We start from the raw sequence: 23,700 nt of genomic DNA, 5'->3' as shown, positions 1-23,700 counted from the left end.
ATTTGCACCTTTGCTATTTTCGGGGAGGCTGAAATTACGAGCCAAAGTGTAGTGATGTGCTCACTAGAGTGACCTCCGTCCCCCCAAACCGGAGAAAAGCCAGGTCTTTTGCTTAAGTGGTTTGAGCTCTTAGGCGTGAGGCATTATTACGTAAATTCAAGCTCGCTCCTGATCCTTAGTACCCTGAGTTGCCTGAAGGGGGGAATGGCACTGCCTGCGTGTGCAGCCGGGGCGCTCGGGCCGCCGTTGCAACCGGAGCGAGGAGCGCCCGCCCGCACCACCTGTCCCCGCCGGCATTCCAGAGTAGAGGCCGAATTGGCAGCAAGCCGGCCCGGATCAGTCGCCGCCTCAGTCCGCGCGGGCCCTCCTAGGGGTGTGTCTCGCGGATTCAACTCCCAGCCGCTCCTGGACGAGCCCCTAAAGGCTGCTGCTTCTCTGGCGGGAGCCGCGCGCGCCCCTCTCTTCGCGCTACTGCTCCGAGGCCGCCGCAGGCGGATGCACGACCTCAGGAGACGCTGGGACCTGGGCTCCCTCTGCCGGGCCCTGCTCACCCGGGGCCTGGCCGCCCTGGGCCACTCTCTGAAGCACGTGCTCGGCGTGATATTCTCCAAGATTTTCGGTCCCCTAGCCAGGTACGTTTTAGGCGAAAGCGGGACTCGCGCTTCCGGGCCAGGGCGCGCGGGAGCGGTGCGGGAAGGGAAAGCAACCGCGAGGAGAGGAAAGGGCGCAAAGTTCCGGCTGGCCCGCGGCGGCCGGGCTCGGGGGCTCGGCGGCTCGGGAGGGGAGCGGCGCGCATTTGGCTCCGCTGCGGCTCCTTCCCCGCGCTTCCGCGGGCACCCTGAGCGCAGCGTCTCAGCTAGCAAGTCGGGTTGCTCGCGGACCCCCTTCCCCCAGGGGAACTCCGAACGCCGGGCTCTGAGCTCCCTCGAGGCGGCCCCCAAGGTGGGCAACCCAGTGCGGGCAAGAGCAGGGCTTCGGAGGCGCACGGTGAAGGAGCCCGAGATCGGGCAGGCGAGGGGGTGGCGGCGTGCGCGCCAAGGGGACTGGGGGCAGAAGCCCCGGGGAGAGTCCGGTGGGCGAAGCGGGATGGGGATGGGAGCCACGGAGCCACCGAGAGTGGAACGAGATGCGCGGAGGCTCGGACCCGTGCTATGAGTTGAGGAGTGGGGCAACCGGGGCAGGCGGGGTCCCACGGGGACGAAACCCCGCGGAGCCGCTCCAGAGAGCCCCGGTGCGGGGAGAGGGCAGGCGGCCAGCGGTAAGGAGTCGGGGGGGAGGGAGGAGGGGTGTGCGGCAGAAGCCACAGCGCTGAGCCTGCCGGGAAGGAAGGAAGCGGGGAAGGGCGCCGCCGCCGCCGCCGCGGTGGAGCACTCGGTGCCGAAGGGAGGGGGAAAGGGGAGCAACCGCGGCGCCAGGGGAGGGGGCGCTGCGGGCGCGCGGCGAGCGCGGGCTGAGCTGCGGGATTGACGTAAGGAGCTTGGGTTTCCCCCAGCGTCGGGAACATGGATGAGAAATCCAACAAGCTGCTGCTGGCTTTGGTGATGCTCTTCCTATTTGCGGTGATCGTCCTCCAATACGTGTGCCCCGGCACAGAATGCCAGCTCCTCCGTCTGCAGGCGTTCAGCTCCCCGCTGCCGGACCCGTACCGCTCGGAGGATGAGAGCTCCGCCAGGTTCGTGCCCCGTTACAATTTCAGCCGTGGCGACCTTCTGCGCAAGGTAGACTTCGACATCAAGGGCGATGACCTGATCGTGTTCCTGCACATCCAAAAGACCGGAGGCACCACTTTCGGCCGCCACCTGGTGCGCAACATCCAGCTGGAGCAGCCGTGTGAGTGCCGCGTGGGTCAGAAGAAATGCACTTGCCACCGGCCGGGTAAGCGGGAGACCTGGCTCTTCTCCAGGTTCTCCACGGGCTGGAGCTGCGGACTGCACGCCGACTGGACCGAGCTCACCAGCTGCGTGCCCGCCGTGGTGGACGGCAAGCGCGACGCCAGGCTGAGACCGTCCAGGTGAGTGAGCGCCCGCGGCCGAGCGGGGCCCCCCGGAGCCGAGCCGGGGTGCTGACCCGGCCCGGCGGGCGGGCAGAGGATCGGAAGGCGCGGCCGATCGGTGCGGGTGACCCAGGGAGCACCTCGGCGTCCCTGCAGTGGCGCCCGGGTTGGGCTGGGCAGGCGCCTGGCGCCCTGGCGCGTGGGAGCAGGGCGCTGTGGCGGCTCGTCCATTCCTACCCGGGACGGCTCCTGTGTCTGCACACGGGTTGGCCTGCTTGGCGCCTCGGAGTGGGCGGGGGGAAGCGGCCGGGAGGCCCGGGACGAGTGCCCCCCGGCAGCCGCCGGGACAGAGTACCGAATGTAGATTCCGCACTGGAGCGCCGGAAAGAGCCGCGCTTTTCGTGTAGCCTGCCTAAGCCCCTCCAGCCTCTCTCTTTTCTCTGCACCCAGCTTCCCAAGCCGCCTTTCTCTTCTTTGACGATCCCGCATTCTTCCCCCTCCTCCTCGGCCTTTCCCCTCGCTTCGACTATTCGCCTCTCCTTCTCTTGCTTGGGATCTTGTCAGCTCCTGGCCGCTTGCTCTTTCCTTCTCCCTCCGTTTTCCTTTCTCACTTTGCTTCCCGTCCTTTCTTTAACCTTTTATGTTTTTTCCCCCCTCTTCCTTCCGTAGTTTTGTCGCTTCGCTCCTCCTTTCTTTCCGCTGGCTCTACTCTCCTTGGGCGAATGAATGTCCCTCTGCGGCTGTTTGCGGACACCCAGAGAGAGCTTGCGCCCCTGGCTACTGGCTGCACGCGGGGCATCCCCTGCGCCTCGCGAGTGCAAGGGGCACCTCGTGGGCCGAAGGGCGGGTTGGGACGCTGCTGCGGATCCGGTGTGGGGCTCAGTCTTGAGAAACCTCTCCTGATTTACAAATTCCTGAGCCCTAGAGCAGGGCGCTGCCAGTCCACTTGCTGGGAACCTAGGGCTGATGGTGAAAGAGCTGTTTTATGAAAAGCCTGTCACTTTTGAAGCGAGGGCATTTTCCTCCAGCCAGCTGCAATGCCTGGTTGCTGGCGGTCAGGGAGTGCCATAAAGGGGGGAGTAGGAAGGACTCTTTGGGGTGCAGTTGCCCCAGTCAGGGTTCCCATTCTGCTGGTCTCTATAAAACAGAGCGGGCTGCTGCAGGGGATGCCGGGAATGGATAAGGTGAGTTTAGTTGACAAGGCCATGCTCTCTGTCTGTCCACCGAGCTGACCACAGGAGGTTGCTGCTGCTACAGAGGCTGCTTCCCTGGACAGATTCCCCATTCCCTTCTCATGGGGAGGGCTGCTCTGCTCCAGACACTGTCACCTTTTGTTGGTACCTCTTGGAATGCAACAGCCAATGCGGGTTTTTCTGTCCAGCCCCAGACGAATGGAGCCCTCCAACTTTCTGGTCATCACTGAGATTTAGACGAAACCTCACTCCCTACTTACTTTCCCATCCCTCAGTTTACAGTGTCCTTCCTGAATGCTGGAATTCTGGGAGAATCTGTTGAACTTTCATTTCCCTTCCAGCACTAACTTCCCCTATCCCCAACCTCCTAAGCAAACCTTGACCTTAGGAAGGTTGCCACATCAATCCATTGTGAGAATTGTGTAAGCCATTGTCACTACAAGACTTTAGGGTTGAAGATGTTCACAAACAATTTGGCAATATTGAAAATAATTCCTCTTGTTGATGGAGCCTGTAGGTGTAGTGAGAGGTGCTGATATAAAAAAAGCTCTTGAGGGCAAAAATCAAATTCCACAGCCATGGCTGTGGCAGAGGAGGAAAAATGAAGTCTTGGCCACTATGGACTCCCCGGCCCTCTCTGGAGTTCCACGAGGCACATGTGCCTTTTAAAATCCCTTTGGACAGGTAGTGTGACATAGTGTGTAAACACACATTATTATTATTGTGATCTTGTGTATTTGATGGCCACTGTCCTCTGGCAGATTCCTTCAGAAAATTTCCATAGGATAACGAGGACCCCTCAAGGGGAGAGCTTAGCCTCTTGGACAGTCCCCTGTGGAAGCAAAATTATTTGAAATGAAATACGATTTCCTTGGTCATCTAAAGGGTGATACCACAGTGCCATCTAGTCTAATAAAGGAAGAATCACTTTCTAAAGAGTCGGAGTTACTTGGATCTTCTGATATTCACCAAAATGAAGTAAAATTTGCTAGAGAAACACGTGGCTACCCCAAGGGTACTTTATTTCTTTAATTCCTACCCACCTCCGGAAATCTTCATCTTAAAGACTAGTCATAGCTGGAGGGTTCCAGAATTTCCCAGGATGCTGACTGCTTACAGGACCAGTTCTGTGAACTCTGCTAATCTGTGTGAGAGAAGGTGTGCACAAGTGTGTGACAGTGAGAGTGTGTGTGTATGTTGAAAATTTAGAGACAGAAGCATCTGTGCTGGCGGTGATGCATGAGGCCGAGGAGCTGGTCTCAGGAGACAGAAAGTCAGCCGTGGGGAGTTCCTGTGTGGAGCAGCCTTCCATGCCAGTTGCTGGTGGGCTGTGTGGTCCGCTGAGCTGAGCAGAACAGCAGTTCCGTCTGTTAGGCCTGGGAGTTCTGACGCCTGGGCCTCAGTTCCAGGCCAGCCGTGAGCCAGCTGCATGACCTTGGACCCGAGCCTCTCCCAGCCTTGTCTGTGTGGAGAGTGCATTCCGGTTCCTGATGAGCTTTGCCATCCCTTATCTCTGCTATGTCTCTGCAAAGTTGTGCTGTCGGTAGCAAGAAGGCAGAGTGGACAGAAGTCTCCCCATTTATCAGATGAGACAGAAGCCCAAAGGGGTTGAAGGACTTTCTCAAGGTCATTGGACTCTTCAGTGATACAACAGGGATCTTGCTCCAGCTTGGGCTGATTCCACAGCCCTGGCTCTGTTGACTGCAACTTCATGAGCAAGGTTTTTTTTTTTTTTTTTTTTTTTTTGCGAAAGCACAGTGAGGTATTTCATGTGAGTCATTACCACAAAGTGAACACTCCATGGATGCTCACTGGTGTTATTATCACCTACATCATCACCGTTTCCAGTCGTTTTTACACATGTGTTTGAATGAGTGATTGGACCAGGGCTGCCGCAGGCATTGGTAGAGAAATAGAATTCTACCTTCCTGAAGCTTTATGCTCACCAGGAGAAGGTCTGGTGGCTGGGTGGCAAAGGGGCGTCTCATTGCCAAGACGGGAATCACTGCAAAGCTCAGCAGGGTGGGAGTACTCTGGGGGCCTGGTGAATAAGCGTCAGGAGGAGCCGTCAGCGGCTAGAAGGGACACCTTCTGATTCACTACATCCGTCCATGCTGGGGTGGGGGAGGCAGGCATGAGAGGCCACCGAGCCTGCAAGCCAAGACCTGAATCGTGCTCCCACTGCTACATTCTAGAAGTGCTCGGGTGATATATAACTACTGAGTGCAAACGGCTGCCATCACGCTGCCTGGAGAGGACAGGCTTGGCTGGCAAAAGGCACCAGTTTATTAAGATTTGTGTTTGTTTAAAAAAAAAAACAACACCTAGAAATTGCATTTCATGCCTCTGTGTGCGAATATGTTGTTTAGGGGCCAGAGCGAAATCCCGCTCATTCGAGAATTCCCAAGACTGCTTTTGAAAATGTATCAAAACATGGTTGCTGATCAGTTCTTCTGACTCCCAGATTCTGCAGGCTTTTTCTCAGACCAAATTCCCTCTGTTTGTAGCCAACTCTAGTGCATCCCTGAGTCTGTGGGAGGACCTCAGAATTGGGCATTGAGAGACTGCACCAGGCTCATTCTTCCCCCGGGGCACTGTGCTGGCCGGCACACTAGGGTGGCAGCTGGCGGCGGGAGAAGATCAGCTTCCTCGGCTACCCAAGTCAGAGAATCTGGTCATCATATTCATGGTGCGTCTTAGACATTTAGCGTCTTTACATTTTGCAGCAGTCATAGGGGAATAGTAATTAATTGTCACCTAGAATCCACTAGGTTATCACTGACAGGAAAGGACTATATGGCATTTCTATGAAGCACAGCTTTCTCTCTCTTTTGTCTTCTTTGTGGTCACTACTTTTTAATACTTGTAGTAAAGGCTTCCTTTTCTTTTCCTTTGGTTTAAAGGTGGCTTTATTTATTTATTTATTTTTGGCCGCATGGCTTGCGAGATCTTAGTTCCCTAGCCAGGGATCGAACCCAGACTTCATCAGTGAGAGCACCAGGTCCTAACCACTGGAGTGCCAGGGAATTCCCAAGCTCTATTTTGACACAGCCATGTCTTGGTAAGAAGTCCATGGTGCATGAGCCTGCTCATGGCTCAGGTGCCCATGCTCCACTCCTTCCCTCACGCAGTGAAGCAGGACGATGAGATTGGCATGTGGAACAGGGCGAGACAGCGAGTGAATGGATCAATTTAGGCAGCGGTGTGGTCCTTCTGGTCCCTCAAGCTGTAGGCCACTGGGTTCTCACAGGCGTAGCTTCAATTAGCCGAGGATGCTAAGAGCTGTTATTACCTCCTGCCCTGCACACATGTATTTCCCAGGAGAGGGGGAGAAATTCACCATGATAAATTAACATCTTTGCCTGGATGGCAAATACGTTGCTGGCATCCCAGCCAAGCTCAAAGTTCTCAAGGTGGTATAAAAAGCTATTTGGAATTAGATTTTCTTAATAGTAATTTTAGATTAGTGCTGTTATGTGGCAATAAGAATGTTAGAGCTTGTCTTTTCTAGATATCTGTCGTCAAGTAGTATGAAATGACTTTAAAGAATAGTCACCTCTTCTATCTGTCATTCGTGAAATGAAATTTTGTGAAGCTGCCCATTATATTCCAGGAGAGATGTGTCATCTTTGCTCTCACAGAACTTACAGTAGAACAGAATAATTTGGTGTTTTAGATATTTAATAAAGAAGATGGGTTTTGTTTGGAAATGATTTGAATATCAATAATGTCTTCAAAATGTCATACCTTTATTGGAATATGTTTTAAAAATAGAGAAAAGTTCATCTGTTTATGTAACAGTTTAGGTCTAATCAGCAAACTTTGTGGAGTAAGTATTATGACCTCTGCCTAGTGCTGGCAGTTGGTGGAGATTAGAGCCCAGACAAATCCCCAAAAGTCGAGGTCACTGTCTTCAGCCTCAAGTTCATGATGGCAAAAATGTAGAACTATGGAGTATAGACAGGTGGGGAGTGGGGAAGAGCCAGTGATTTGGCAAGTCCACCCCCACTCTGTAAAATGGGAGACTTAAACAGGTTGCTTTCTAAGGCTCTTTTCTTTCTAAAAGATGAGGAGCAGGCCAGAAAAAGGAGAGATCTGTTTGGAAAGGCTTCTGGGAATAGGTGGCTTGTTTTTGGGAAGAAACTGGCTTCTCAGGAGACTCGGGTTTCATCCCTGGGTGGGGAAGATCCCCTGGAGGAGGAAACGGCAGCCCACTCCAGTATTCTTGCCTGGGAAATCCCATGGACAGAGGAGCCTAGTGGGCTGTGGTTCATGGGGCCCAAAGAGTCAGACATGACTTAGGGACTAAACAATGAACAAACAACAAAATTTAGAAGAAAGGAGGCATTGTGGGTGGATGTGGCATCCTCATGGCATCTCAAGGTCAAGTCCCCGAGAAGGTTCATGCCTGGGGAGGGTTAGGGAGCCTCCTTGTAGAGGTCCTGGAATGGCAACCAGAAGGTCAAACCCCAGAGGTATGAGAAACTCTTGCATGGCAGGAATGTAAGAAGCACAAAGGTAAATGTAGTCAAGTTAAAGATAGAGCTCTGATTTCCGGTCTGGAGTCAACATGGTACCACTGACAAAAAACGAGGTTGAGAAGGGGCTCTAATGAGCACTGGGAGGGTATTGAGAGTTGTGACCAGTCTAACTTGCCTAAGTTTCTACTGGCCAAGGCTTGCAAACAAGTGAGAACCGGAGTTCCGAACAGGTTAGGGCTTAGTTGTATACGTAGGAGTCTGTGAACCCAGTTAATCTGAATTCACAGTTGGCAGTATTACTTAAATGATTGCTGCAATTTTGATGTGGGAATCTTAGCCAAGGAAAAGACTGTTTGAATAGAGGAAAAGATTGACAGTTATGATTATATAAAAATGAGAAATGTTTATCTGTCCAAAAATAACCAGAATGAAAAGGCATGTGTCAAACAGATGAAAATATGCACAACAAATAAAACAGACAAAAGGCTGACATCTTTCCTGGAAAAAGAGCTCCAACGAATCGAGCAGAAAAACAAAGGCTATGACCAGAAAATTTTGCAACAGGGAACCAAAGCTAGTTTACAGAAAGGGAAAAGCTTAGTTTTCAGTTTCTAAACTAAAGAAAAAAGTTTAGTTTCACTAGTACTAAAGAAATGCAAATTTCAATTGTATATAGGAAAAGCTTTTTGCTTCTCTAGTTAATTAATTTCTCAGATTGAAAAAAAACAGCTAGGTATACATCACCACCGCCGCCAAACAAAAAAAGGGTAGTAGTCAGTGTTGACAAAGGTGTGGTAAATACCATCATTCATATACATTGTTGATGGAAATGTAAATTGAAATGATTCTTCTGGAAATAAAATAGATAAACAGAGAACATTGGCAGTATTTCTTTGACCCAAGATTTCTTTCCTGGGTTTTACTGAAAAACAGTCCTGTACATGTCTTTCTATCACTCACTCATTTATTTATTCATTTATTTACAAATATTTATTGAATATCTCATCAATATGCTATGTGCTGGAGACACTGTGAGGAACCAAGTGGACATGGTCCCTGGCTTCATAGAATGGGAAAGGTAGACATGAAACAAATAATTCATTACTGAAAATTGTGAGAAGTGCCATGAGGAAAAAGCAGAGGGTGACATGATAATGGTATCCTAGGAGGCTACCATTATTTGTAAGTTATTTGGAGTTATTTGTAAGTGTAACAAATTGGAAAAATCTGAACAATGTATAGGAGAATGGTTCAAGAAATCTCAGTACATCCACTTGAGGGATTATTTCAAAGCCATTTAAACATCCTTTTTAGAGTATGGAAAATTGGTAGTGATTTAATGCTCAGGGGAAAAGAGATAGACAGTTATGGGCCCAGTTTGACAACAATTATGTGAGAGAGCGAGCAAAGGGGTGGGGGTGGAAGGAGAGAGGCAAATCATCTTTCCACCCCTCTCAAATCTAGGCATAAAAGGCAAAGAATGGAAGAAAAATACCCAAATATCAATAGCTCAATTAGTGACTTATTTTCTTTCTCTGTTTCTTTGAAGGATTTTAATTTTCTTTACAAGTATGCATTGCCTTCATAATAAAAATAAATATTAACAGTTTTTAAAATGATGCTTTATTATGGCTTTGATAAATTACACACATCTGCTTTTTGGTTTCTAAAGACTATTGGCTGGTTATTTCATTAGCCTCTTGATATTCTGGGAGTCCTTAATGAGGAAAGCAGCCTTGGCTAAATAAACTCTGAGACTGAAAGGCAGAGGTGATAAGTTAGACATCGACTGTTGATTTTTCTGATGATTGGCTGTTATCACATTCCAAAGAATCCACAGAACTCTTACACTAGTACAGTACAGAGATATTTGAGTGGATTGCCATTGCTTGTTCTCTGTTTAAAAATTAAATGAAACAGGAAATTAATAATGGCACACAGAAATAAAAGGCTTACTCTCTTCAGCCAGAGCCACCCAAGATAGCCTGGACTTTGAATACTCATGAGCCTCTTTTCAAGTGAGCTGATACGAGAGCTAATGGTCTGATTAGAAGAGCGAAGTCTTGGGGTTGGGAGAAGGCCTGTAGGTTCTAAACGTCCACAACTGAGGGCTTAGATCAGTTAGTGCATGTGCTGCCCTTATCCAGGAGAGAAGTGGAGTCCAGTCTGCTGCAGCAGCCTCCCCCTAGAGCAGTTTCACTTCATAAGAGCATTGCCCCCGGTTAACTGTAAATTAAGTTGACTAGACCAACGGTCGCCAACTTCTTTGGCACTAGGGACTGGTTTCATGAAAGACAATTTTCTCATGGACTGGGGATGGTGTGGGGATGATTCAAGTGCATTACATTTATTGTGCACTTTTTCTATTATTATTTTATCAGCTCCTCCTCAGATCATCAGGCATTTGGTCCCAGAGGTTGGGGATCCCTGGACTAGAACACTGCATTCCTCAACTGCTCTGGGTATCTGAGGGGCCACTAAATACAGTGAGGTTCAGAATCTTATTGTTGAAACTCCACAAAGACTACATTCTAGGGACAAGCTATTTTGACAGTGTAAAGAATGTGCTTTGCAGTTGGGAAGCTAATATCAACATTCTGTGCCAAATAAGATGAGATATTTAGTCACTGAGATTAGGAGAAAAAAAAGGTATAGATGGGAATATTCGGTCTCCCATTAAAGTGTAATGAAGATTCCAATTAATGGTATATGTCTTCTAATACAATGTCATTGTAAGCTTAGAGAAATATTTGTCTAAACTTTTAGTAAAATATTTATTGGCAGAGAAGCTTTTCTAGCTTTGCTAGGTATTGGACTTTGCAGATTATTCAGTTGGTCTCATTGCATGCCATTTGTTATTTCTGCCATTTTGCCTCTAAGAACAGTGTTGAAGACTTTGACACATTTCAGAGCATTACACTAAATAAATCTGTCTTGCACATTCCACTGTGCTTTTTCTGGAATATTATAAATATTCAAATATAGGCACACATGCAAATTCAAAATAAAATTCAATAATGCAAATTTGGCATAAATTCCATATTTATAACTTAGCAATAGCTTTGAACTTGTTATCCTATGGTATAATTGTATCAAATATGAGCTCATGGGAATTACCAATAAATATATTTTTCTGATTAAACTGTGGGTTCTTTTTTAGTCACAATTTAAGCTTCAATTCTTGTATATATTATAAGAGAATAATTTGCACTTCATTTACTCTAAATTGTCAAGAATCATGTTCTTTCTTGATGTAGATGTCTGCAAAGAGGGCTTCTTATTCAGTTTGATTGGTTTTTGAATTTTACCAGTGGAGATGCCCTACTGAGCCTAAGAGAATTGGTCTGTTTCTGTGAAGAGTATAGTTCTAATGAATCACTTCCATGCACATTTTGGAAGGAATACAGAGCAACTGAAAGTGTGCAATGCATTGGTTTACAGCAAATGAATTAGGCTGTGTGCACTGTTCCTTGCATTAATTGACCTTTCCCCATAACTGTATAGTATCAGCTCAGATTCACTCATGGAAATCATTGGATTTTTGCTAACTTCTTACAAGAGAGTGAATGCAAGCAGAGTGTTTAGAAATTGGCTAGAGTTACCAGGTTACAGCCAGGATACATGGAGGTACTTTTTTAAAAGTCCTTTTGATCTTGGCAGCCAACTCCTCAGTTACTACAATAAATAGAAGTTGACTAAACTCACCAGTTAAAAGGCATAGATTATATCAACTGATGAAAGTACAAAACCTACCTATATTCTGTGTATGAGAGACAAAGCTAAAACATTAGGACACTGATAGGATTGGAACAGATATTCTATGCAAATACTAACCAGAGGGAAGCTGATGTAGCTAAATTAACTAAGGCAAAACCTTTTGGGGGGATAAACAAGATCACTGGATAATGATAAAGTGTTCAGTTGTTCAGATAATAATTCTAGACCTGTAGCACTTAATACCATAGTTTTGAAATATGTAAAGTGAAGATGGATAGAGCTATTAGGAGAAATTGTAAAATCTACTAACCTCTTTCAGAATTTGCAAAATGAAATGAACAAAAATGAGTAAGGATACAGAGGATTTGAGCAACATGCTTAACAAACTCATTGTAGGAGACCAGCATCCAATTAGAAAAATACACTTTCTTCTCAAACACATACAGAACATTTTTGAAAACAGACCACATACTAAGCCATAAAGTTGGCCTGGAAAAGCTCCAGTAGGTAAATAACTTACAGCCCATTCTATCTGACTATGCAGTACTTAGGAAGGAACAAGAGATCAGGCCATACCTGAGTGCATGGGAAGGAGTATTAATAGTGTGATGTATTTGGAAGTAGGCTTCCCTTGTGGCTCAGCTGATAAAGAATCCTCCTGCAATGTAGGAGACCTGGGTTCGATCCCTGAGTTGAGAGGATCCCCTGGAAAAGGGAAAGGCTACACACTCCAGTACTCTGGCCTGGAGAATTCCATGGACTGTATAGCCCATGGGGTCACAAAGAGTTGGACACGATATTGAGCAACTTTCACTTATTGTCGGTCTTTCACTGACCACATCAAGCTTCTTAATTCACATGCAAGAATGAAGAACTCCATGTTAGCATCTATATAATGTATATCAAAGATTCAGCACCTAGCATATGATATGTGCTAAAGAATTATGGCTATGATTATTACTCATGGGCTTCCCTGGTAGCTCAACTGGTAAAGAATCCGCCTGCAGTGTAGGAAACTGGTTCAATTCTTGGGTCAGGAAGATCTACTGGAGAAGGGATAGGCTACCCACTCCAGTATTCTGGCCTGGAGAATTCCATGGACTGTATATATATATTGTCCATGAAGTCTCAAAGAGTCAGACACGACTGAGCGACTTTCACTTTCACCTATTACTCATGTTTTGTTATCTTTACCTATGTGAGGAACCCATGTGGAGTCCTCTGCAGAGGGCTATACAAGTATTTGCATTTGACAGATTATGTAACAGTAATGGAAGAACTTGTCCTTTATGAAAAAAATCTCCTTTATGTATAAAATACTCAGACACATTTCTCCAAAGTTCTTTTGGGTGAACATTCATAAGGCCCTTTCACACAAACATGCAGATAGCCAACATGCTCATAAATACATGCCAAATCAAACTTTAGAAAAATCATATCTAAGCTATATATATGCACACACATACACAGTATTTGTAGCATCTGCATTAGACATATTATCTGTACTACGGTTTGCAAACTTTGGGTCAAATCTTGTCTCCACCTGTTTTTGTAAGTAAAGTTTTACTGGAATATAACCGAAGAAGAAGTGGAAAACTTCAAGACTCAGGCAAAGAGAAGTGCTGTAAACTGATGGTTTGACCCAGGTAGCTAGGCCTGACTTTCTGTGAAGATGTATTAGTGTTTGGGGATAACTACTGAGCCAAGCCCTATGCCAAAGGCATAACATATATTTTTCTCATTTAATCCTCAAAACAACCCTCTGACATAGGTGTGTAAAAAACCCATTTGAAGACAAGAAAACAGATAATTGGATGAAATGTATAACTCGCCTAAATTTACATCCTAGTCAGTATTGGAGTTGGCATTTAAAACCAGCTGAGACACATAGCCTGTCTGATATGTTTTAATGTTCATTAAATTCTTAGACAAACCTCAAAAAGCCCTTGCCATCCTTTTTTATTTATTATTTTTATTGATGTATAGTTGATTTACAATATGTTAGTTTCTGGTGTACAACAAAGTGATTCAGTTTTATATAAGTATATATAACATATATTAGTTCAGTTCAGTTCAGTTGCTCAGTCGTGTCCGACTCTTTGTGACCCCATGAATCGCAGCACGCCAGGCCTCCCTGTCCATCACCAACTCCCGGAGTCTACCCAAGCCCATGTCCATCGAGTCGGTGATGCCATCCAGCCATCTCATCCTCTGTCGTCCCCTTCTCCTCCTGCCCCCAATCCTTTCCAGCATCAGGGTCTTTTCCAATGAGTCAACTCTTCACATGAGGTGGCCAAAGTATTGGAGTTTCAGCTTCAACATCAGTCCTTCCAATGAACACCCAGGACTGATCTCCTTTAGGATGGACTGGATGGATCTTCTTGCAGTCCAAGGGACTCTCAAGAGTCTTCTTCAACACCACAGTTCAAAAGCATCAATTCTTCGGCACTCAGCTTTCTTCACCGTCCAACTCTCACATCCATACATGACATGTATAACATATATACATGTGTAATATATAACATATATACATGTGTAATATATAACACATATACATGTATAATTTATAACATATATATATATTCTTTTTCAGATTCTTTTCCGTTATAGTTTATTGTAAGACATTGAATATAGTTCCCTGTGCTATATAGTAGGTCCTTGTTTATCTATTTTATATATAGTAGTGTGTGTCTGTTCATATCTAAACTCCTAATTCACCCCTCACCCATTTCCCCTTTGGCAACCATAAATTTGTTTTCTATGTCTACAAGTCTGTTTCTTTCTTGTAAATAAGTTCATTTGTATTATTTTTAAGGCTCCACATATAAGTGCTATCATATGGTTTTTGTCTTTGACTTACTTCACTTAATATGATAATCTCTAGGTCCATCCATGTTTCTGCAAATGGCATTATTTCATTATTTCTTATGGCTGAGTAGTATTACACTATATAAATAGCACATCTTTATCCATTCATCTGTTGATAGACATTTAGGTTGTCTTGTCTTGGCTATTGTGAATAGTGCTGCTATGAACATAGGGGTGCATGTGTCTTTACAAATTAGAGTTTTCTCTGGATATATGCCCAGGAGTGGGATTGCAGAATTGTATGATAACTCTTTTAGTTTTTTAAAGAGCCTTCCTACTGTTTTCCATAGGGCTTCCCTGGTGGCTCAGCAGTAAAGAATCTGCTTGCAGTGCAGGAGATGGAGGAGACACGGGTTCGATCCCTGGGTCAGGAAGATCCCCTGGAAGAGGACATGGCAACCCACTCCAGTATTCTTGCTGGAAAAATCTCATGACAGAGGAGCCTGGTGGGCTACAGTCCATAGGGTCCCAAATAGTTGGGCATGACTGAGCACGCACTTTTCTCCATAGTAAAAGCCTATACCCTCTTTTTTGGCTATGTGTCTATACAAACTAAGTGGAATGGAGACCTGAGGTGACTATCTGCAAATAACAGGTTCCAACATGTTAAGGCACCTTTAACAATGTTTAATAAAAATCACTCTCTAAAGGTAAATTTTGCAGCTCTTCTTTTTCCCTCTTAAATAAGGATTTAGATATCCACGATATTGTAAATGCTTTCAACAATGATTTAAACAAAATAATTATGTTTTTTTGGGGGGGGGCGGAGAAAGGATTTAGGTTAGAGGAAAAGTTTTTTTCCAGATAAGGAAAATGAAGACCTTAACGTATTTTAAATTACACTCCATGTGGACTTAAATTATGGTGCATCCACTTCACAAGATTTCTAAGAGGCCAAGGCATTTTACTTTTTGAATGTTGTCTGTTGCCTCATTAGCCATGTCAGTTGCACTGCTCTGTCCATGGCCTGTTTCTGTGAATGACCATTGTTTTTTTTTTTTTTTTGCTCATTTTGCTCTGAGTAGACACAGCTCTTGGAGGGTAATGTGAATGGGTTCAGCCAGGGCAGCTCATACAATCTTGGATCATGAGGAGCCAGTGAAATAAAGGTTTTTCTCAACTTCAAGTGAGGGGTCCGAGAGAAAATGAATCTTGAAACCAGTGCTTAGCCCAAGGGCTCATCATGTAGATAATAACAGTGTATTTTATAACTGAAATAACCAAGTGAGGGTAGCACTTTCCATAGGAGTGACCATTCTCTCTCCTTTGGAGGAGGCAGCTTTAGAAAAGAGCCATCTGAGAAAATATGCAAATGAGCATGGGCTGCCAGGCTGGCACACAGTGCAGGCAGCAAAGAAATTAGGTTGAAGGCTTGGAAGGATGGTAAAAAGATGCCCAGTACAACTGGAGGAGAGTTTGACCTTGGGATGATGGCCAACTCAGCAGAAGCCTCACGGCTGAGACTTTGCTATGTAGAAGATTAACTGGCACAACATCTTGAAGGTTGAAAAACCGTTAGAGCCTATTTGCCATGTACACTAGAGGCAAACGTATTTATTGTTTCTGTGATTGGTTTTCCTGAAAGTGGTACAGTGAGTGTAATACGCCAACTAAAACTCATTAAAAAGTGAAAAAGGTGAAAGTGTTAGTTGCTCAGTCGTGTCCGACTCTTTGTGCCCCTGTGGATTGTAGCCCGCCAGGCTCCTCTGTCCATGAAATTCTCCAGGCAAGAATAACTGGAGTGGGTACTTCTATAGGGGATCTTCCCTACCCAGGGGTCGAACTCCCATCTGCTGTGTCTCCTGCATTGCAGGCGGATGCTTTACCATCTGAGCATCCAGGGAAGCTCAAAACTAATGAAAGCTGTACTGAAATGAAGCTTATTGGGGTGAATGATGCGTAGTAGGCTATTTATGAAAAATTTCTTCAATGGACATGAATCTGAGCAAACTCCAGGAGATAGTGGAGGACGGAAGAGCCTGGCGTGCTGTGGTCCATGGGGTCGCAGAGTCGGACAGGACTTAGCAACTGAACAACTTCTTCAATAAAAATTTTAATGGACATGTAGAAATCATTTTATGCATAAACTCACTGTAAGATTAATGAAAGATAATTAGACAAATAGAATACAGAGCTGAAGACGGGTATTAAAAGATACTTTGCATTACTGGACAAAAAGGTCTGTGCACATGTCCCCTTTTAGTTGAGGATCCATGCTTTGCATCTTTACTCTAAATTTGTTCTTTGTGACTTGGAAGCAAAGCGAAAGAAAAAAATGGTATCATTTTAGCATTAGTATAGCATTTTACAATCTGGCAGCTTTTGTATTTATTGCCATATGGATGTACATTAAATCTGCATCTCCCTCTCATTTATATGTTTATGAAGTTATAAAGATATACACATGTGCACACAAAATAATTAAGCAAGTGATATGTGTTTGACAATGTTTGGTGACTTAATGCCAATTAGAGAGGTTTTTTTTAAAAAAAAAAAAAAAAAAACACCTCGCTCTTCTAATCCAATTGCTTGCCTGCTTTTTTGGTTTATGCATTTAAGGACAAAATCCATTTAAAATACCAGAATTTTCATACATGCAGCTTTGAGTGGGACTTCTATTTATTCCAGATGGCCTTGAAAAATTATTATTGAGAGGTTTAGAGACCTAGATGTCACAAGATCCATCAGAATGAGACTAAAATCACACTTTTTGGTTTCCAACTGTTTTTCCTGTTCAGGAAGGGGGTATATTTTTGACTTGGGGGGAGCTGAAGGTATGTGACTGAGCTAGACCATTGAATGCAGCCAGATTAGCTCAGGTTATCTCTCAAGGAGGGAGTCCTGTATTGCAGGCACCTTGCCTGACTCTGTTGGAGGGAAGCAGCTCATCATATTCCAGAGTTCACCTGAATGCTCTGTTAAAGGCTGCATACAGGATTTGTGTGCATGGAAGTGAGCAGTTACACTGACAATCTCTCTTCTTTGAAAAAATATGGTTGGATTGGAATGAACAAGATGGTGATGCTCTTCATTGAATGTCATATTTGTTTTTTTTTTAAGCTATAGTGATGCAACCATTATTCATTGTAGGAAGGTTCTGGTTCCAGTATCAGAGAACTGGGTGTGGGGTCTCGGTTGTGACCTTTGGCTGGGAACATCTCTAGAGAATGTCACAGAGGTCAGATTTCCATTCACACAGCAAAAGAAGCCAGGGACCACAAACATCCTGCTCTTCTGATTTGCTGAGGTCTGACTCCAGGATGCAGCATTTTCTGATTAACAGAGAGGAGCTCTTGTATGCAAGGAGTCTGCTAAGATGGAGATATCCAAGTTCCAGAAAGCCTGAAGTCTGCACAGCTATATCGTTTGGTTTTCGATGACATACTTTGGTGGTCTCTGAATTTTTTAGCTTAGTGCAAGAAACCTGAAGGAAGAAAACAACTGTTCTCCTAGAACTTTGAGCAGTTAGAAATAGTGAAGAAATAGTAGGAGTTTTGATTGAAATGTCAGAAGCTAAAGTTGGGTCTGAGAAATAGAAATACCGCTGGGAAAAGAAGATAAACTCTTGCTGTAATTAAATGACAGATCGCCTCTTAGTGACTCTGACCTTGCCCTCCTAGAAAGAGCTTTGGGGACACTGTATCCGCATCTGCTTCAGGGCCCTAGAGGAAGGCAATGGCCTTGTGCAAACTGGCAGCTTTAATAGTGAGCACCTTAGGCGTCTGGGCCGCTGGTGGCTTTCAGTCTGTAATTCTGGGACACCATGGTTCTGCTGGAACAGGAGTGAGAGCTAGTTTGGGGTACCTCTTATGATTTGCATAATTCACTCAAAATTCATCCAAGCTGTTGCTTGTAGCAATAGTTCATATTTTTTTTAATTGCTACAGGGTAATCCATGGTAAGTATGTACCACCGTTTGTTTCACCATTCAGCTGTTGAAGGACAGCTGTTGATCTGGGCTGATTCTAGTTTTGGGCTATTATGAATAAAGCTGCTATGAACATTCATGTATAGGCTTTTGTGGGATGCTAAGTGTTCATTTCTCTAGGATAAATGCTCAGGAATGCAATTGCTGGGATGTTTGATAAGTGCATGTTTAGTTTTGTAAGAAACTGTTGAACAGTTTTCCAGAATGACTGTATGTCATTTCACATTCCCACCAGCAATGTATGAGTGATCCAGTTTCTCCTCATCCTTTCCAGCATTTTTGTTGCTGTTATTTTTACATTTTAGCCATTCTGATAGATGTGTAGTCATATCTCACTGTGATTTTACTATCCCTTTGCCTGATGGCTAAAATGTTCAACATCTTTTCACATGCTTATTAGCCATCTGTAGGTCCTCTGTGGTAGAATGTCATTTGCCTGTTTTCTGATGGGATTCTTTGTTTTTTTTTTAACTGTTGAGCTTTGGGAGTTACATATTCTTTAATATTACTCTCTGTTAGATATGTTGCTTGCAGTATTTCCTCTTGGCTCATTGCCTGTCTTTTCAACTTTTTCCCATGGTATTTGACAGAGCAAAATTTCTAATTTTGATGAGGTCCAATCTATCAGTTTTTCCTCTCGTGGATCATGACTCAGCATCAAGAATTAATTGTCTAATATGAAAAGATTCTCCATAATGCTAATTATTAGATAAATGCAAATCAAAACCACAATGAGGTATCACCTTGCACCAGTCAAAATGGCTGTTATCAAAAAGCCTACAAATAGTAAATGCTGGAGAGAGTGTGGAGAAAAGGGTACCCTTCTACACCGTTGGTGGGAGTATACACTGGTGCAGTCACTCTGAAGAACATTATCAGTTCAGTTCAGTTCAGTCGCTCAGTCATGTCCGACTCTTTGTGACCTTATGAACTAAAGCACAGCAGGCTTCCCTGTCCATCACTAACTCCTGGAGCTTGCTCAAACTCATATCCATCGAGCCAGTGATGCCATCCAACCATCTCATCCTCTGTCATCCCCTTCTCCTCCTGTTGTCGGTCTTGCCCAGCATCATGGTCTTTTCCAATGAGTCAGTTCTTTGCATCAGGTGGCCAAAGTATTGGAGCTTCAGCTTCAGCATCAGTTCTTCCAATGAATATTCAGAACTGGTTTCCCTTAGGATTGACTGGTTTGATCTTCTTGCAGTCCAAGGGACTCTCAAGCATCTTCTCTAACAGTACAGTTCAAAAGCATTAATTCTTCAGCACTCAGCTTTCTTTATGGTAATGTTCTCTCATAATGGAGAACATTATGGAGGTTCCTTAAAAAACTGAAAATAGAGTTGCCATATGATCCAGCAATCCCTGAGCATAAATCTGGAGAAAACCCTTAATTTGAAAAGATATATGCAACCTTATATTCATAGCAGCATTATTTACACTTGCCAAGACATGGAAGTAGCCTAAATGTCCATCCACAGAGGAATAGATGAAGATGTGGTACATATATACAATGGAATATAACTCAGCCATCAAAAGAATGAAATAATGCCATTTGCAGCAACATGAATGGACCTAGAGATTATCATAGTAAGTGAAATAAGCCAGAAAGAGAAAGACAAATATCATATGATATAACTTATATGTGGAATCAAAAATATACAAATGATTTTATTTACAGAAGAGAAATAGACTCATAGGCATAGAAAACAAACATGGTTACTAAAGGGGTAAAGGGGTAAGGGAGGGATAAATTAGGAGTTTGGGATTAGCTAATACAAGCTACTATATATATTAATAAAATAGATAAACAACTAGGTCCTACTGTATAGCACTGCTGCTGCCGCTGCTAAGTCACTTCAGTCGTGTCTGACTCTGTGTGACCCCATAGACGGCAGCCCACCAGGCTCCCCCGTCCCTGGGATTCTCCAGGCAAGAACACTGGAGTGGGTTGCCATTTCCTTCTCCAATGCATGAAAGTGAAAAGTGAAAGTGAAGTCGCTCAGTTGTGTCTGACTCTTAGCGACCCCGTGGACTGCAGCCAACCAGGCTCCTTGGTCCACGGGATTTGCCAGGCAAGAGTACTGGAGTGGGGTGCCATTGCCTTCTCCACTGTATAGCACAGGGAACTATATTCAATATCTTGGAATAAACCATAGCAGAAAAAATATGAAAAGCATTTATGTGTGTGTGTGTATATATATATATTTAACTGAATCACTTTGCTGTACACTGGAAGTTAGCACAATAGTATAAATCAACTACACTTTAATTTAAAAAAGGAATTGAGTAGACCTTGTTGTTGTTCAGTTGCTAAGTTGTGTCTGACTCTTTGTGACCCCATGGACTGCAGCACAGCTGGCTTCCCTCTCCTTCACTATCTCCCTGAGTTTGCTCAAACTCATGTCCATTGACTCAGTGATGCCATCCAACCATCTCATCTACTGTCCCTGCCTTTCCTCTTGCCCTCAATCTTTCCCAGCATCAGTATGAAAAGGTAAAAAGATATGACACTGAGTAGCCCTAGATCTTGGAATTTTTCTTCTATGTATTATCTATAAGTTTTACAGTTTTAACTTGTATTAAGTCTGATACATTCTGGGCTTCCTCAATGGCTCAGTGGGTAAAGAATCTGCCTGCAATGCAGCACACAGGAGACGCAGATTCAATCCCTGAGTCAGAAAGATCGCCTGGAGGAGGAAGATGATAACCCACTCCAGTATTCTTGCCTGGGAAATCCCATGGACAGAAGAGCCTGATGGGCTACACTTCACGGGGTCTCAAAGAGTCGAACGCGACAGTGCAGCACAGGGTTGCCCAATTGAATGTCAATTCAGATCCTTTGCCATTTTTAATTATTATTTTCTTTTTAGTATTAAGTGTTCTGTATACATTCTAGATACGAGTCCTTTATTGTACCTATGCTTTGCAAATAGTTTTCTCCCATTCAGTGGATTGCCTTTTCACTTTCTTCATGATGTTCATTGAAGCATTGAAGTTTTACATCTTCATGAAATCCAGCTTAACTAATTTTTTCTTTTGTCTCTCATAAATGTTTTGTGTAACCTGAGATCACAAAGATTTAGTCCTCTATGTTCCTCTGAGAGTTTTATACTTTTATATCTTACATTAAGATTATGATTTATCTTGAGTTATTTTTTGTGTATATTATAAAAAGGGGGTCCAACTTTATTCTTTTTCACGTGGCTGTTGGTTGTCCCAGAATCATTTGTTAAAAGACTTTTTCCTTTATTTATATGTGTTTCTGGATCCTTAATTCTATTTTATTAATCTAGATAGCTCTCTTTATGAAACACCACATGGTCTTTGACTGCTGTTGCTTTGTAGTTAGTTTTGAAATCAGGAAGTGTGAATCTTCAGTTTTTTTCTTCTTTCTCTAGAATGTTTCGGCTATTCTGGGTACCTAGACTTTCAGTGTGAATTTCAAAATTAGCTTATCAATATGTTGAATCCGTAGATCAGTTTGGGGGAATATTACCATCTGAACAATATTAAGTTTTTAAATCCATGAACCTGGGCTGTCTTTCCATTCATTTGGATGTTCTTTAATTTCTTTCAATGTTTTGTAAGTTTTTGGATTATAAGTTTTATACTACTTTAAAAAATTTACTCATAATATTTTACTCTTTTTGATATTTAAATATAATTGTTTTTTAATTTTATTTTTGGATTGTTCATTGCTACTTATAGAAAGACTGCTGAATTTTTAAATATTGATCTTCTATACTGCATTCTTTCTGAACTCAGTTTTTAAAAAGTTGTTGCAATTTTTTAGTGGATTCCTTAAGATTTTCTATATACAAGATTATGTCATCTGTAAATAAGCACTTTTACTTCTTCTTATCCAATGTGGATGCATTTTATTTGTTTATGCCTAAATTCCCTGGCAAGGATCTCCAGTACTATGCAACTGAAGCAGCTAGAATGGACTTCCTTGTTTCCAACCTTGTGGGGGAAAGCATTCAGCCTTTTATCATTAAACATGATGTTACGTCTGGGATTTTTCCTAGATGCTTTTTATCAGATTGAAGATGTTCACTCTCATTCCCAGCTTGATTAAGTGTTTATTATTATCTTTGTATCAATGAATGGGTGATAGATTTTGTCAAATGATTTTTCTCTATTGTGATAATCATGTATTTTCCCCTATTATCTTTTTGATATGGTGTTTTATATTAACTAACTCTTGGTTGTTAAGCCAACTTTGCATTCTGGGGATAAATCCCATTTTGTCATGGTATACAGTCCTTCTTATATATTTCTGGACTGGATTTTCTAGTGTTTCCTTGAGAATTTTTGCATCTCTATTTCTTAAGGATATTGGTCTATGGTTTTCTTTTCTTATGATGTCTTTGTTTGGTTTTAGTGTCAGGGTAATACTTACCTCTGACCATCTCATTCTCTGCCTCCCCCTTCTCCTTTTGCCTTCAATCTTACCCAGCATCAGAGGTTTTTCCAATGAGTTGGCTCTTAGATAAGATGGTTAGATGGCGTCACTGTCTCAATGGACATGAGTTTGAGCAAACTCCGGGAGATAGTGGAGGACAAGGAAGCCTGGTGTGCTGCAGTCCATGGGGTCACAGAGAGTCATATATGACTTAGTGACTAAACAACAGCAGCAGCAAAACCTCATAGGATGTTAAATGTTCTTGTCTCTTCTGTTCTTTGAGTTTGTGAAACTTGGTATTAATATTTTGGTAGAATTCACTAGAGAAACCCTTTTGGCCTGGGATTTTCTTTGTGCTAAGTTGTTAAACTATTTATTCAATGACTTTGCTTTTTTAATAGTTGGATTTAGATAGTCTTTTTCTTTTTTAACAGTTTGTGTCTTTCTAGGAATTTGTCAGTTTTGTCTAAATTATTCAGTTTGTTGATATACTGTTGTTCATGGTATTCCATTATAATCTGTTTTATTTTTAAAGGATGGTATTACTGTCCCTTCATTCTTTTTTAAAAAATTAATTTATTTTTTATTGCAGGATAGTTGCTTTACAGAATTTTGCTGTTTTCTGTCAAACCTCTACATGATACAGCCATAGGTATATATATTTCCCCTCCCTTTTAAAACTCCCTCCCATCTCCCTCCCCACTCCACCCATCTAGGTTGATACACAGCCCTTGTTTGAGTTTCCTGGGCCATACAGCAAATTCCCATTGGCTATCTATTTTACATATGGTAATGTAAGTTTCCATGTTACTCTTTCTATACATCTCACCCTCTCCTCCCGTCTTTTCATGTCCATAAGTCTATTCTCTATGTATGTTTCTCCATTGTTGCCCTGTAAATAATTTCTTCAGTACCATTTTTCTAGATTCCATATATATGTGTTAGAATATGGTATTTATCTTTCTCTTTCTGACTCACTTCACTCTGTATAATAGGTTCTAGGTTCATCCACCTCATTAGAACTTATTCAAGTGTGTTCCTTTTTATGGTTAAGTAATGTTCCATCGTGAATATATATGACAACTTCTTTATCCATTCATCTGTCGATGGACATC

At 43.4% G+C, this 23,700-nt stretch overlaps 1 protein-coding gene across 1 annotated transcript in view; it reads left to right on the top strand.

Annotated features, from left to right (window-relative positions):
* Positions 1-204: 204 nt before the first annotated feature.
* HS6ST2 (heparan sulfate 6-O-sulfotransferase 2) overlaps positions 205-23,700 on the top strand; it is a 361,092-nt gene continuing 337,596 nt past the window's right edge. Inside the window, exons 1-2 of the mRNA XM_061136317.1 lie at positions 205-632; positions 1,493-2,011. Of these exons, the coding sequence (XP_060992300.1) occupies positions 205-632; positions 1,493-2,011 (947 nt within the window). The remainder of the gene's footprint in view (positions 633-1,492; positions 2,012-23,700) is intronic.

This window comes from Dama dama, chromosome X (assembly GCF_033118175.1).
Source record: "Dama dama isolate Ldn47 chromosome X, ASM3311817v1, whole genome shotgun sequence".
NCBI lineage: Eukaryota > Metazoa > Chordata > Mammalia > Artiodactyla > Cervidae > Dama > Dama dama.
The sequence above is the reverse complement of the archived record's forward strand: the minus strand, read 5'-3'. Positions and strand labels throughout refer to the sequence as shown.